The sequence below is a fragment of the Ammospiza nelsoni genome, chromosome 18 (genome assembly GCF_027579445.1).
Source record: "Ammospiza nelsoni isolate bAmmNel1 chromosome 18, bAmmNel1.pri, whole genome shotgun sequence".
NCBI lineage: Eukaryota > Metazoa > Chordata > Aves > Passeriformes > Passerellidae > Ammospiza > Ammospiza nelsoni.
The window spans coordinates 2,005,781-2,020,269 of NC_080650.1; the positions used below are offsets into that span (position 1 = coordinate 2,005,781).

Below are 14,489 nucleotides of genomic sequence, written 5' to 3' on the forward strand. Positions count from 1 at the left end.
TGCTTTAAAGAACAAGATGACAAAGTTTGTTGCTTTGCGAGAATGTGCTGACTGTTTGTTTCTTCCCTTCTCCCTTGTCTCCTTTCTCCCCCTTTCCCCATCCCCCCCATCTTTCTTCTCATTTGGCTCCCCCCCATCTCCCGACCCCTCTCTCCTCCCTCTCCCGTATCTCCCAGGGCTAATCAGTTGTAGGAGCCAGTCGGTCCAAGAGAATTCCAGTACCAACATGGGGTTGGAGGCAATAATTAGGAAAGCCCTAATGGGTAAATATGACGAGCAGTGGGAAGAGCGCTCACCTCTCAGTGCCAATGCTTTTAACTCTCTGAATGCCAGTGCAAGCCTGCCCGCTGCTATGCCCATAACTCCTGCTGATGGACGAAACGAGGACGTGCGCTCCTTGCCAGGTCTGCAGCCCTCTCCACCTTCACTCTCTCTGTGTTATTAATTCTCAGCCCTTTTATCTCCCCATTTACAGGGGGATTTATTCCTCCCCTCCCCATTTTTGTTCATTTTGGTTTTCTTCTCTCCCCTCCCTGCCCCAGCTTTGAGCTTTGTGGATCTGCTGATTAATCCTGTTTGATGTTAATTTAATAGTCTCCAAAGGTGCTGTTGCTTTCTCTAAACCACTGACTTGCTCCTTTCCCTATTTGTTGGTTTTTAATATCTCCTTTTCCTATATTTTTTTACACAATGGAGAAGTTTATGGGGGTGGAACTCCCCCACACCCAAAAAATCAAAAAGGCATAAACTTAAATAGCAAGCCCCAACTGTCTTTAAACCCTGAGTGGGATCACTGCTGCCAGAAGAGGGGAAGGTGCTGAGAAGGGCTGGTGTGAAGGACACAGAGGAGGGTAGCATTTTCCCCACTCCAGTCTCTGGGAGTGTCAGGGCAGAATCCAACCTGGGATGAGGATATGGGATCTGGGAGTGCCCTGGAGCAAGAGGGAGATTGTAAGGGAGCTAAAAGTGATGCCTGGGGGATGATAAGAGAGGAGAGCTGGGGGTGAGCTGCCCCATAGGCCCTGGTGGGGCTTGCAGAGCCCCATGGCAGGGTCTGCTCAGCTTTGGGGAGACTTGAGCAGAGATGAGAGGGTGGCTGCACAAATCCCCACTTAAGAAAGGGAGGGAGGAGAGGGAGCAGGGATGGATGGTGGAAGCATTTGCCCCCCACACACAAGGGCTTCATGCAAATGCCCTGTCCCATGACACCACTGCCAGGGATCACCCTTGGGAATCCAGGCACAGAGACCCTGGCTCAGGAGTAGATCCTGGGTGCACACGTGCACCAGCTCACCCCTCTCTGGGTCACCTAACACCAGGCACTCTAAAGCTTTTTGCAGAAAAGCTTTTCTGACTCCTGCATGAAACCAGCAGCTTCTTCCAGCTGTGCCTCCCCATGCCTGGTGGATGGCAGGGTGGGATGCAGGGCCCATCCATCCCTCCCCCTTGGGAGGGATTGCTCCCCCAAGGGAGCTGAGCTCACCTGTCCCACAGAGCCTCTTCTGGCTTCAAACCTTTTAAAAACCAAACATCCCCAGGGATTCTGCTGTAAAGAGGGATGAAAGACCATCCTGGCCACACAGACCATGAGAATGGGGAGTGTGCTCAGGGCTCTGGCACCCCACAGCTCCGGGGGTTCTGTGTGTGTGGGGCAGCACACGGAGCCGTTTGTGAGCCGTGATTGTGGGCTGAGCCATGAGCCAGCTTGGGAGCAGATCCTGCAGGGAAACGGCCAAAGCCACACGGCCTCTCCTGCCCCACGTCCCTCCATGGGACAGTTGGTGGCATCAACCCCCAAAGTGGAGCAGCCCAGGAGGGAGCAGAGCCCTCCTCCATCCTCCCCACCGCCATTCCCCGCCATGCTGCCGTCGGCAGCATGCTCATGGGGCGAGCTTTCCTCCTGCCACGAGTCATTTTTGCAAAGCTCCTGAAAGGGAAGCGCTGGGAACCCGCAGCCCCTCCCCAAGCCCCGAGCGCTGTCACGAGGAGCCGGGTGACAGCGGGTGCCTCTCTTTGCAGGAGGAGGGGGGAAGCCAAAGATCGCTGCCAGACCCAACAGCCGCAAGGCCAAGTCTCCGGCGCCGGGTCTGTCCGCGGGCGAGCGGCCGCCCTCGGTGTCCTCGGTGCACTCGGAGGGCGACTGCAACCGCAGGACTCCGCTCACCAACCGCGTCTGGGAGGACAGGCCGTCGTCCGCAGGTAGGGCAGGAGGGGACGGTCCCCAAAGCGGCCGTGCCACCCTGGCAGGGCCCTGGGGAGGCTGCAGGGACGGGGACACGGCCGCGCCGGTGCTGACTCTGCTGCCTCCTCCGTGCAGGTTCGACGCCGTTCCCCTACAACCCGCTGACCATGCGGCTCCCCAGCGGGGTGGTGACGGCAGCGCCCAGCGCCCCGCTGCCACAGGGCACCCCCGGCAGCCAGCACCACGCCTGGGATGAGGAGCCCAAGCCCCTGCTCTGCTCCCAGTACGAAACCCTTTCGGACAGTGAATGAGAGGAGCCAGGGGCAGGGAGACGGCGACCAAACCCGGGGCACGGGGAGCGAGCGGGACACCCGGGGCGAGCGCCCACCACCCCGGCCCCGCCGGCTCTCACGAGCGAAGATGCAGGAGCAGAGCTGTTTCATTTTTCCCTTTTCCTTTTTTCTCTTTTTTTTTCTTTTAATCCTTCTCTCCCAACCAGCCAAATTGGTGGGGATGATGGTTGGTTTATTTTTTTTCTTTTTTTTTTTTTTTTTTTTTTTAATTTTGTTTGGGTTATTTTTTTTTTTCTTTCTCAACATCTGGAAATTTCTGCATCCTCTTCGGTCTGATAAAGAAAAGAAAAAAGCCTTAACGAGACAAAACCCAAGGAACCCATCTTCAATCTTGGCAGCCGTGCTGGGCGGTGACCCCGTGCTCCAGAGGGACCGTGAGCGGCCGTGTGTCCGTCCCGGCGCCGTGTGTCCGTCCCGGGCCACTGGGACGCTCTGCCGGCCCCGTCCCACGAGGGCTGCGGGATGTTCTGCGGAGCTGGCAGCGGGCAGGGGATGCTCCCCCGCACCCGGCCATGGGGATGTGCCTCAGAATTGCAAAACCTCGAGCGGGTTAAAGAGAAGATTTAAAAAACCACAAACGAACGGTTGAGAAGTGAAACAGGACAGAGCGCCCCGGGTCGGTTCCCTGGCTGATCCCAGGGCTGGTGCCCGGCATTCCCGTGTCACAGGACGGATCAGCCCCGCCACGACACGCCTCGAACATGGCTGGGAGGAGCGGGCAGGGGAGGGAGAGAAGAGCCGTTTCTTAAAAAAAACCCACAAAAATCCTGGTCCCTTGGATGGAAGCAATCCCGGGTCCCTCGGAGCGGGCAGGGACGTCCCGGGCTGGCTCACGCGCTGCCCACCCAGGGGCTCGGTTGCTTTAAGTGCATTGTTTTCTGAATGGTGAGAAAAGGCAATTGTAAATTGTATTGGTCTACAGGGTATATTTTTGATACCTTCAGTGAATTATGTCAATATTTTACGCAAGGAAGGACTTAAACAAAACACAGTATTACATGCTGTAAAAGAGGTTCTGTTCTTACATGGAGGCTTTGATGCATTTGTCCATTGTATGGAAGGGTTTAGAAAAAAAAAGAAGGTAACAATGATCCATCACAGTTATCTGGGAGTCAGGAGAATGTATGTACTTAGTTTAAAAAAAAAAACCAAACAAAAATCTTGCCATGGTTGCAGGGCCCCCCGTTACACACACCTTTGCTGGTTGTAAACGTTGATTCTCCAGAGCCCTCCAAGCTGGCCAGGGCAGGGGCAGAGTGGGCAGGAGGCCAGCGTGGCAGGGAGTTCACAGGAAGCTTAAAAAAAAAAAAAAAGGAAAAAAAGTTTAAAAAAAAAAGTTTTTATTGTATTTTTGTGATACACACGAATGCTCTACTTTACATTATTTTTTTCATTCCATGATGTTGGCTCATATCTGCAGTTACATGGTTAAAGAACAAAAATATTAGACTTTTTTTCATTCACTTCTGCTTTCTCGCTCTGGGGGGAAAAACAAATGGCAAAAAAAGGAAAAAAAAAATAAAATGTATTAAATGCTTTGCATTCTATACGCTAGAGGAGCCCCAGCCCGGCCCAGCCCCGCCGCCTCCGGCAGCCCCGCGGGCTCAGGCGCCCTCACCTTCCCCACGGATCTTTCTTTTCCCCCTGCAACGTTCCCAGGTTGATTCTGATTTCAAAGCAAGAGAATGATGGTGTTTGTTGTTTGTTTGGGGTTTGTTTTGTTTGTTTTTTTTTTCCTGTTGGGTTTTATTTTTTGTTTTGTTTTTTTACAATGTACAGGTTTTTAAATGTTCATCAATGTTTGTGTCTTTTCTGTTGTGCTTTTATTTTTTTTTTTTTAAGAAAAAAATCCGAGACAATGCACAAGCGATGTGGAAAGTTTTTGCGTTCCCAGATTATTGCTGCTGGTGTCTCTGTGGCTCTGAGCTGTACAAACTCACAGAGCTGATGTCTGGGCAAAACGCTATTAAAATGTTGCAGATTCTGCTGGGAAAAAAAAAGAATTATCCAAATCTGACCGATCTTCAAAGCCGCCTCCTTAGCTGATTCGGAAAAAATAGCGGAAAAAACCCCAACCACAACAAAGAATAAAGTTCCCACTTGGCACAGTAGCAATACTGTGTGCTGCTTGGTGTCTGCAGGCGTGCAGGAAGGCGCAGCGAGCGACGGATGGTGGCTGCAGAGCTGGCAGTGCCACCAGGCCCTGCCAGGGACCCAGCGAGGCTGAGCCGTGCCCAGAGGGGCGGCAGGAGGGCCCTGGAGCTGCCCTGGGCTCTCACCAGGGTAGGTGGGGAGCACGCCAGGGTGGAGGTGCTGGGGCGGCGTTCGGGTCTGGCACCACGTGGGCACCTCGTGGGCACCCCGTGCCAGCCCTGCAGCCGCGTGTGGGGACATCAGGGAGGGCCAGGGAGCTGCAGAGCTGCCTTGGCTCCCCCCAGCTCGGCAGGGTTGGGCTGCACTCCCTGTCAGCCACGGGCAGCACCCCGAGCTGTGGGTGGAGGGAAGAGCCTGTGCCACCCTCCAGTGCCACCCCAGAGCTCTGTTTCTCTCCTTCTCTCACTCCCACTGTTTTCTGTGTGTGAAGATGAGGGGCTGGGCTGTCCAGGGGCCCAAAACACAGCAATACCCGAGGCTGTGCCAGAAGCATGGCAGGAGAGTTCTGAGGTATTGGTGAGGGTGTTCAGCCCTTACGGGGTTGGTGGGTCAGTGCTGCTGGATGGATGGATGGATGGATGGATGGATGGATGGATGGATGGATGGATGGATGGATGGATGGATGGATGGGCAGATATCACCCAGCTGCTGGGCAGGGCACTGTGGGCTGGAGGGGACTGGGAGGACGTGAAGGTGACACTGAGATGCTGCAGGGCTCCAGCAGCCTCACCCCCTGCTCAGTGGGATCCTTTGCCATTGATCCTGAAGGGGGAACATGATAACACTGCTGCTGTTCCAACTCTGTGCAGGAGCTCAGGCCCTGGCTGTGCCTTGTGCCCCCATCCCATCTGCCCTGGGCTGGGGGAGCAGCCCAGGGGTGCAGGAGAGCAGCTGAGCCCAGCACAGGTGGGTTTTGCCTGGGGATACCACCTTGCTGAGAGCTCAGCCCCCCACTTGGCCACAGCACTGCTTGGTTTTGGCACTCTCTATCTTGCTGTGCCTCCATTGCTGGGCCTCCCCATGCACTCCATCCCCTCCTGGAGCTGCCTGCCCCTGGCAGCAGCAGGGACAGGATGGAGGGACTCTGAGGAGAGCACTGGAGCAGCAGCAGCTCCCACTGGGGAGCTCTGAGCCCCCGTGCTGTGGTGCAGGAGCAGAGCATCCTCCTGCTGCAGGTTAATTAATTTGTGTCACATCCATGAGCTGGCACTGAGTGGGCAGGAGGCCCAGAGATGCTTGGTGAGGATCTCTCCTGTACCTGGAGGCTGCAGAGGGATGGCCCCACTTCACCTGCTCAGGTGTGGACCCAGGGGAGGGTGGTTTTGAGGAAGGAGGAGCTGCTGCTCCTGTAGGTTGTGGTGTTCCCCCTCTGGCTCTCCTTCTCCCCACCAGGGCATCCCCAAGCACCCCAAAATCTCACAGCAGGGTCTGACAGCACAAGCTCGTGCTGTCCAGGAGAAACTCACATTTAAACTATTCCAAAACCCCAAGTTTAAACTTAACTTTTACCAACTTTGTAACTTGTACAAACGCAAACAAATCACTGCAAAATTTGTCTCTTGAACTGTACTGGGGGGGGAAATCTCTGTGTGTGTACCCAGCCTGGGCACAGCTGCTGTGGAGGGACCTGTGCAGAGCCCAGCAGGTGTAAATAATGGCACAGCTTGCTGCAAGGGGAGGGAGGTTCTGCTCAAGGTGGGTTTGTTCACTGTCACAGCGAGCAAGCTCTGCCGTGCTGGTTCCCTAATAAATGAGCAAACAAACCAACCCAATCCAAAGTTCTTTGGCAGCAGAAGGCAGCTCCTGCTGAGGGTGTGTGTGAGCTGCTCGTGGTGAGGGTGGGAGGGTGAAGGGACCCCTGTGCTGGCACTGATGGGGTGTCCGAGGTAGAATGGGCTGAGGGGACCGAGGGGTGATGGCAGCAGGGGTTTGTCCGTGTACGAGGGCACAGCGAGCACCCCTAGACCCCTGTCTCGTTCTCCCAGGGCTGCAGGAAATTTGGGGGGAGGCCAATGAGTGACTGCCTAGTTAAGAAGTAAAACCTAGTTAAGAAGCAAAACCTAGTTAAGAAGCCCTGGGATCTGTTTGTGTTTCTGAATTGCTTTACCTCCAACACCTGTCCTGTGAGGTGTGATTGAATTCAGCTGGGAGTGCCCAGGTCCCCTCCCACAGTGATGCCATGGGCTGGGGAGCACTTCCCACTGCTGAGGGTGGGATTGATGGGTGGGGGTCACTGAGCCGCCCAGGGAGATGGCTCTGCATGAGGAGTAATTGATGACTGTGTGGAATTCAGTCCCTTGAATGGCTGTTAGGTGGTTTGAGTGCCTTCTGCGGCCTTTCCTGGGGCTCAGAATTGGATTTTACACAAATGATGTTTTCCTGAGCACAGCAATGAGCATTTCAGCTGGGGTGTATCCCTGCCTTCTGCCAGCACTGCTGTGTCTGCCCAAGGGATGTCCAAAAGGTTTCTTTCTCCATGCTGCTGAGATTGACCCTGGATCATCTGGATTGCTGAGACACCCTCTGAAATCCCTCCAGGTATGTACCCACACTGACCAAATCTGCCTCCTCCTGTCTCCATGTGCTCCTCCAGCAACCAGCTGCCATGGCAATGCACCATGCAGACACTGCTGCCTCTTAAAAATCAGCCTGAAGATCTCTTGAGACCAGAGATTTTGTTGAAAAACTTTCATGGAAAGGCCTTTGCCACTCTGAAGGCAATTAGAGTAAGTTAATAACCAGTACAAACAGGAGCTGGGCTGTTCAACCTCTCACATCAGGGTTTAAATGCTGACAAGGGCTGACAGCCATCTCCCTGGTCAATAATTCACACTGATGCTGGAGAAAGAGAAGGTGGGAAAACTCTCAATTCAAGGCCAACACTTAGAATTTAATGATGGAAAACTTTAGGTCTACTTGCAAAGCTCTTACATAAAGAGATGAAAATGAAATGGGACAAAAGCAGATGGCTTTGAAAACCTGCAATAAAAATATGCCAGCAATCCACACTCACTTGTATTTTAAGTGACAGACAAGAGTTTTTGAGGAGAAAGGGAAGATAAAAGATGGCCCTGATACCTTTGCTCTTTGAGAAGGTGCAGGAGCATTGTGACCTTCTGGTGATTGATGAATTGGTGTTTAGTCAGGATTAGAGATATTTTTTTTTTTTTTTTTTGGAAAGAATTAAACAAGAAGATGTTTGTGGTTTTGGGGGTTTTTTTTAGCTAGGCCAGGCAGAGTGATGAGAGCAGGGAGAAAAGGGCACCAGGTGGAGGCTGCCCTTGTTGTGCACCCCAGGACCTGCACTGGGCACCAGCACCATCCCACAGGGGCCCTGTGGGTGATGAAAGGACTGGGATGCAGCTGGGGTACCCAGCCAGGAGCAGGGCATGTTTGTTTTATAAAAGGGTTCAAATCACAGCAGAATTCCAGAGCTCTGTGCTGGCAGCACCAGCCCTGTGTCCTGCCACCATGGTGGCCCACAGCCCTCACTCACCAGCCCAGCTTGGCCAGAGGCTGTTCCTGGGCTCTGCACAGCAGGAAGCATTTTACACTCCCCTGACAACTGCAATCCAAATAGCCATCCATCAGTTCTTGTGATTTGCCATGGAATTATATATGCTCTGTGATAATGATGCAGAGGGCTAAAGAGCTGATCTTGGCACGAGATGAGATGGGGTAGGCTGGCAAGTGACTTGGAAGGAAAATAGAGCAACTTTTGGTGGGATGCTGGCTCTTATCAGCCCTGGGGCCCTGGAGGGTGCTGGGCAGAGGTGTCCAGGCTGGCTGAGCTCTGCCTGCCTTCTGTGCCATCTGGGGAGAATCGGGTCCATGAGAGACTTGGGAATGAGTGTCACTATGTGCCTGTGTGAGTAACAGCTCAATTAATTGTCAGGTTTATTTATCCTCTCATGTTTTGGCCTCCTGCAATTACCAAAAAGGATTTGTCAGGACTCCAGGCAGTGGAGTGGTAATAAATCACTGGCCACAGACAGGAGTTGGAGCAGTTGTATCTGGAGTGATCTGAGGTTGGTGTTGGTGTTACTGAAGGGCAAGTGCTCAGAGGGGCTGGGAGCCTGCAGCACCAGCAAATAACCAACACAGCAACCAGCTAGCCCTGCAGAAATAGCCCTGAAATGAAATCCACGGGCACACAGCTCTGCAGCTGTGGAGAAACCCCCTGGCAGGGCTGCAGGGGAGGTGCAGCCTGGGCAGCCCCAGTGCATGGCACACTGCAGGCCCTGCTGGCTGCAGGTCCTTTCCTTTGGTGGCACCAGGGTGACCAAAGCCACCCTGGGAAATTCACAGCATCTGCCTGCATGCCCTGAACTGGGAATCTGAAGAGCTGAAAGGTGAAATCCTTGTGCTGCAAGCACGGCACTTTCTGACTCTGCCTTCCAGTACAGGAGGGTCTGAGGATCCCACCGAGGAGGGTCTGTGTCCATCCCAGCTGCAGGCACAGCTGGCAGGGGAGGCTTTCCCCTTGGACAAGGAGAGGAGGCAGCAAGGGCTGCCCGTGGTGCTGGGGAGGCCAGCCCAGAGTCAGCCCCAGCACGGTGAGTGCCTCAGTCGCACTCTGCTCCCAGGGCTGCTGTGCTTCCCTGCTTGGAAATCATCCCCCTGTCCCTCTGCAAATGCAGGGAACCTGACGGAGCCCAGGGTGTTGCAGGGGTGGTAAGCTCCATCTGGAGAGCTGTCTGCTTTGAAGTCAGATGCTGTTTTAAACTCTGCAGGGTACTTTTGCTTAGGGAAAGCAGCATTTGTCAGTACAGACTGATCTTGGTCCAGAAATTTTTGCTGCTCCCCAACTTCTTTTCATATTTATTAGTCATTTGCAATCTCTTTGATGACTAAATGCATGTTCAGCTTGGAGGAGACTGTTGCAATATTTGCTGAAGTAAGTCAGGGCAGAGGAGATGCTGGCCACACTGGCCATGCTAACGATGGTGCATCTAGATTAGTCATTATTAATTGCCATGGCAGCCCCAGTGCTCCTGAGCAGATGCTGAGGAAACTCATGGAGCCAGCAGGAGCCCTGGGGAGGTTGTTGTGAGCTCTCACCTGTGGGCAGTTGTTCCATAAGCTGCAGGTCAGTATTTGTGGAAAACATTGTGCCATGGGAGAGGGGCAGTGCCAAGAGCTTCTGGCGGTTCCTCTCCTGCCTCCAATGGCACAGGAGGAGGGAAGGCTGCATGAAGAGGAAATAACTGAGCAGCACCATGTAGGAGGCTGCTGCTGAAGGCACTCCATCCTAATTGAACATGTTCCTCCAACTGCTCTGTGCAGCTGTCAGCAGGTGTGGCCTGATGGGCCCCAAATCGGCTCCAGTGAGGGATTCTGAAGAGGTTTGGACTCCACTGACTCAGGTGTTTGTTTGCAAAAGTCTAGACTTCAGCTGTGAAATCCTGATCCAGCTCTGCCCAAGGCCCAGGAGCATTTTCTGCTGCTGTTTCATCCTGAGCCCTGTCCAGAAAGCAAAGCAGCTGCCAGAGGTCAGGCACGAGGAACCTGGTTGGTGTGTGCCTCAAGATGGGTGCCAGGTCTGGATCTGCATTCCAGTTGGACCAAAGCAGAGCTTTCCCCCATGGGGATATTAATCCTGGGCCTTGGCTTAGAGCCATCTCCAGCTTTCATGGTTTTGGAACTGGAAAAGAGCACCATTCTGTTCAAGGCAAGGACAAGTCCTTATATCCCAGTGAGAAGTCACAACTGGCTCCTGAGCACTGAAACCCATCTAACTCCACCCCACTGGAGTCACTTTTAAGCTACCAGTCTCCATGGGCTGCCAGAACATCCTGCTCCCCTTCAGGCCAGCCAGAGCCCCTGAGCTGGAGCTGCCTCCTCCATTCACTGCTGAAGGAGAAACCAAACAGCAGAGGCTGGAAACCAAATAGCAGAGGTTGCTCTTGGGTCTCTTTGAGGGGGAGGGCAGCCTTTTTATTAGGTTCAGATGTTGCTTTCTGCCCCAGGCCATGCTGGGAAGTAAAGCAGAGTGTGTTAATGTTGGCTGGAACAGGATCCAATGAAGCAGGTTTGTTTCCTGGGGGAATGGGGGAGATGGGCCAGCATGGGAGGCACACGCATGGGCAAGGAGTCACCCCTTGCTGAGCTTCTCTTACTCTCTGAAATCTCCCAGCAGTGAGTGTGGCTTTGGCCAGCTCTTGGGTACCTGCTGCCCCTGGCCAGTGGCACCCACAGGGAGAGCTGGTCCCAGTGCTGAGCTGATGGGATCCTTCTGGATCTGTTCCCTGTTGGGAGACGTGGAGGTGGAGCACTCTGTGAAGGGCAAGGCTGTTCTCCAGATGTTATTTTTCACCATTAGGCAGTGTTTAAACACATTGTGATTTCCCTCCCCGCTTCTTTCAGAGTGCACAGAGAGGAGAGACCCTGGGAGGAGTGCAGTGAGGGGCAGGGGGAGGACAAGGGAAACCTTCCCCAAAAGTGCTGAATGGGGCTGCCCATGGGCAGAGCTGGGCTCCAGAGGGTCCCTGCCAAGCCTGGGGGCCTTGGGAAGAACACATGGCTCATTACCAGAGTGCCTCAGCCAGGGCTGGGCTCACACATGGGGCTGGTGCTGCCAGAACAAGTCCTGGGGGACTCAGAAAGGAGAGGCTGCAGAGCTGAGGGCAGAGCTCTGCTCAGCAAAGCACCCTGAGCCTCAAGGGCTGCTCCTCCATCCCCTGCTCCACTCCACCATCAGTCCACGTGGAAAACAGGCTCCCACTAGAGCTGGAAGGATGCTCAACTCCTCTCCTGGACACTGAGGGACCTGCGTGGCTCTGGGTGCTCTCTCCTCCGGGTCAATGTGTCTCAGGGTAAAGCTGCTGCTCAACCAGCCAAGGGCACTCTAAGCAAGCATCCATCCCAAAATGCCTCGTTCACAGCTGGACTGGAAGGTAAAACCCCATCCAAGGCCATCCTCCTCAGCCACAACAGCCCCATAACATGATGTGCATCGTGGCCTCTGCGAGCCGTGCTCGTCAGCAGATAAAATAAATATCCTGGAAGTGCAGGCGCTAAAAAAGAATCACTGTCGGAAGCACAGCGAAACCCATCTGCGAGTGGAAGAGGTCAAAGAAGAATACAAAGGCTTTTATTTCCTGGAGGCATTTGTCAGCAAGACAAATGTGGGTTTTTTAAAATTTGCTGCCATTTCCTAGCTGGCCGCCCACGCGAGCGCCAAATGGACTTTCACTCACACAAAGCCGAGTGCTGGCTTGTGTCCTTTGTAATCCAACGCTCAGGAATCAGGAGAGGAGTCGGCTGGATCCCTGTTTGTTATCAGTAACTGGGGGCATATTTAAAGGATACGGGCAGATTTCAACACTACATCTATAACTAGTTTATTGCTGGCGTGTTCCTCTCTTGCCCGTATTATTTATGTTGAAAATGATAAATGAGGGATTGATGATTCTGGCTGGTTCATGAATAATCAGGTTATTTCACTGCAAAGCCCCAGGGGAAGGTAATGTTTCCACAATCCTCCATCAAAGAGAAAGCAGCTTGCACACGTGTGTGTGTCTGTTGTTCATTCCTCCACTGCTTTGTGTGGGTTTTGGTGTGGGTCTGCAACTCCCTCTGCAAGTTACCTCTGCCCAGGCACTCCATGCTGCATCCCAGCCCAAAATGTTCCCCAGTCTACACAGTCCCTTGGCCATCAACACGGGGTGTTTGGAGCAGTTTGGTCTCCAGAGAAGGAGTGATGGGGATTTCAATGTCCTGGGATAGGAGGATGCAGCCAGGAGCCCTGGGCAGAGGGGCATGGAGAGCCCCAACCACAGCAGATAACTTGAAAGGAGCCCTTTTGTATTTCAAGGAGCTGCAAATAGTTGCTGGTCTCAGGATTTGCTTGTGAGACAGGAAGAACCTTGGGGAGATGATCTGAATGTTTATGTATATAGAAATGTCTAATCACCAGGCTCAGAACAGGCTCAGGAAGGGAATCTGGAGGTGGTTAGCTGGAGAGGAGGATATTTTTATGCAAGAAATGTGCTGTCCGCCTGTTTGCAGGGTAGGAAGGATACGATGAGAATCAAAGGCTTGGCAGGATGAGCATTTTCATCCTCGTAGATGTGAACTCCCCATCTGCCATGGACTCCAAGGCGTGGAACTGTTTAGATCAAATATCATTATTAGAAGCAGAAAATAGAGCCCATAAAACTCCCTCCTTACACCCCAAAAAAGCAATTCCAGGACCCTTTATCCTGCTTGAGAACAAGCCATTCCTGCATTAATTTCCCTGCTGTGGCTGGGCTTGCTGCCAGCAGCAGGAGACTCAGTGCTTTGGCAGAAGATGCACGGCCTGGGGCAGGTCCTTGCTCCTCTGCAGTGTCACTGCTCCAGGCATTTAGAAACAGAGCTGGGGCTGGGCAGTCTGGGGCCAAGCCACGCTCCTGCCAGGCTGTGGAGGATTGGCAGGGGCTGCATCTGCAGTGGGAATTGCTCCCACTGGGATGGAATGGGATGGAAACCAGAACTGGATCCACGTCCCATGGCTGGGCAGACACTGTTGGCAGTGCCAGCCTTGGAAGTCACCATCCTGCCACCCTGCCAAGCACCCAGAGGCCCCATGCAGCCACCCTGGGGGCTCAGCTGCTGAGGCCAAGCTGCCCCTGGGGCACTGAACCTGACACATGGGACACCAGGAGGCTGCAGAGCTGCATCTGAAGCACCCCAGGTGGATTCAGCCATCCTGGAATGGTTTCTGGGGGAGGCAGTTGTGAAGCCACAGGGTCAGCTCAGGGGACAGAGATGGATCTGCTGTGACAGTCTTCCATTCCAGTCTCCCCACAGAGCTGCCTTAAGTGACAGTTCAGTGCCCTGTTCCAGAGGAGACCGTTCCTATAGGTGGCCATCACTCCAGGCATGCTTCTGGTGACTCCTTCACACTGCAAGAGATTCCTGACATTTTTGAGGACAATATAAGCTCCAGCTGCTTGGCATTGCCTAGAACTTCCAAAGACACTCCTGCAGGTCCAGGCTGTGCCGTTGCCATCTGCTGATGAAGAGCACAGACCCAGCCTAAGGTCTCACACATGGTATTTGGACTGATGGTTTGGCAGCAGGGGGACGTTTTTACTGCTCCAGGATCAGGTAAGGGTCTTTCTCTAGCAAATCTTTCCATTGTTTGTTAACTGTAAATAGCTGTGGAATGAAATTTGATGAAGGCATCTATTGTTTCCTTACAGCTCTGCTTTGTTGAGTGGAATAGGGACCCCAGCCATGTGGAGTTTTATTATTATTTAATTTGTAGCTGCCCATAATCAGCAAATTCTTTTAGGTGAGGCTTTTGGCATTTTATATTCAGCATTCTTGCTGTCTGTAAAACCAGCCTAAACCTTTCCTTCTGTTCCTAAAGGCATCTAGTTTAAATTCAAAGTCCATCCATTATAACTTCAGCACCTTGTAATCCCTCAGAGATATGTGCAATTACTCTCTGAAATATCCCAGGAGCAAAACTAATACCAAGCATCATCTGCTTAAATTTACAACATCCAACTAGCACAGTAAAAGCCACTAGCTTAGGGGTTAGCTCATCTGAGCACACTTGCCAAAACACATATCCTGCATCTAATACTGCTTTTGCTGCTGAGGCTTTAGCTGCCACCTCAGGAATCTTCATTGGACAGCACTCACATTTTATGGTTTTATTTAAATAGCAGGAGTGGACGCACATGTCCTTCATCTGGCATTTGGGTGTCAGCCAGTGAGCTCACCCGGCCTGCACAGCCCCTGCCTTCTCCAAGTTGTGTTTCCTCAGGTTCTCAGCCATGAGCTTGTCTCCATCCTTCATCCTAGGA

At 53.0% G+C, this 14,489-nt stretch overlaps 1 protein-coding gene across 1 annotated transcript in view; it reads left to right on the top strand.

Annotated features, from left to right (window-relative positions):
• NCOR2 (nuclear receptor corepressor 2) overlaps nt 1-4,646 on the top strand; it is a 226,199-nt gene extending 221,553 nt beyond the window's left edge. The window contains exons 45-47 of the mRNA XM_059484874.1: nt 177-404; nt 2,020-2,199; nt 2,318-4,646. Of these exons, the coding sequence (XP_059340857.1) occupies nt 177-404; nt 2,020-2,199; nt 2,318-2,493 (584 nt within the window). The 3' untranslated portion in view covers nt 2,494-4,646. The remainder of the gene's footprint in view (nt 1-176; nt 405-2,019; nt 2,200-2,317) is intronic.
• The last annotated feature ends 9,843 nt before the right edge of the window (nt 4,647-14,489 follow it).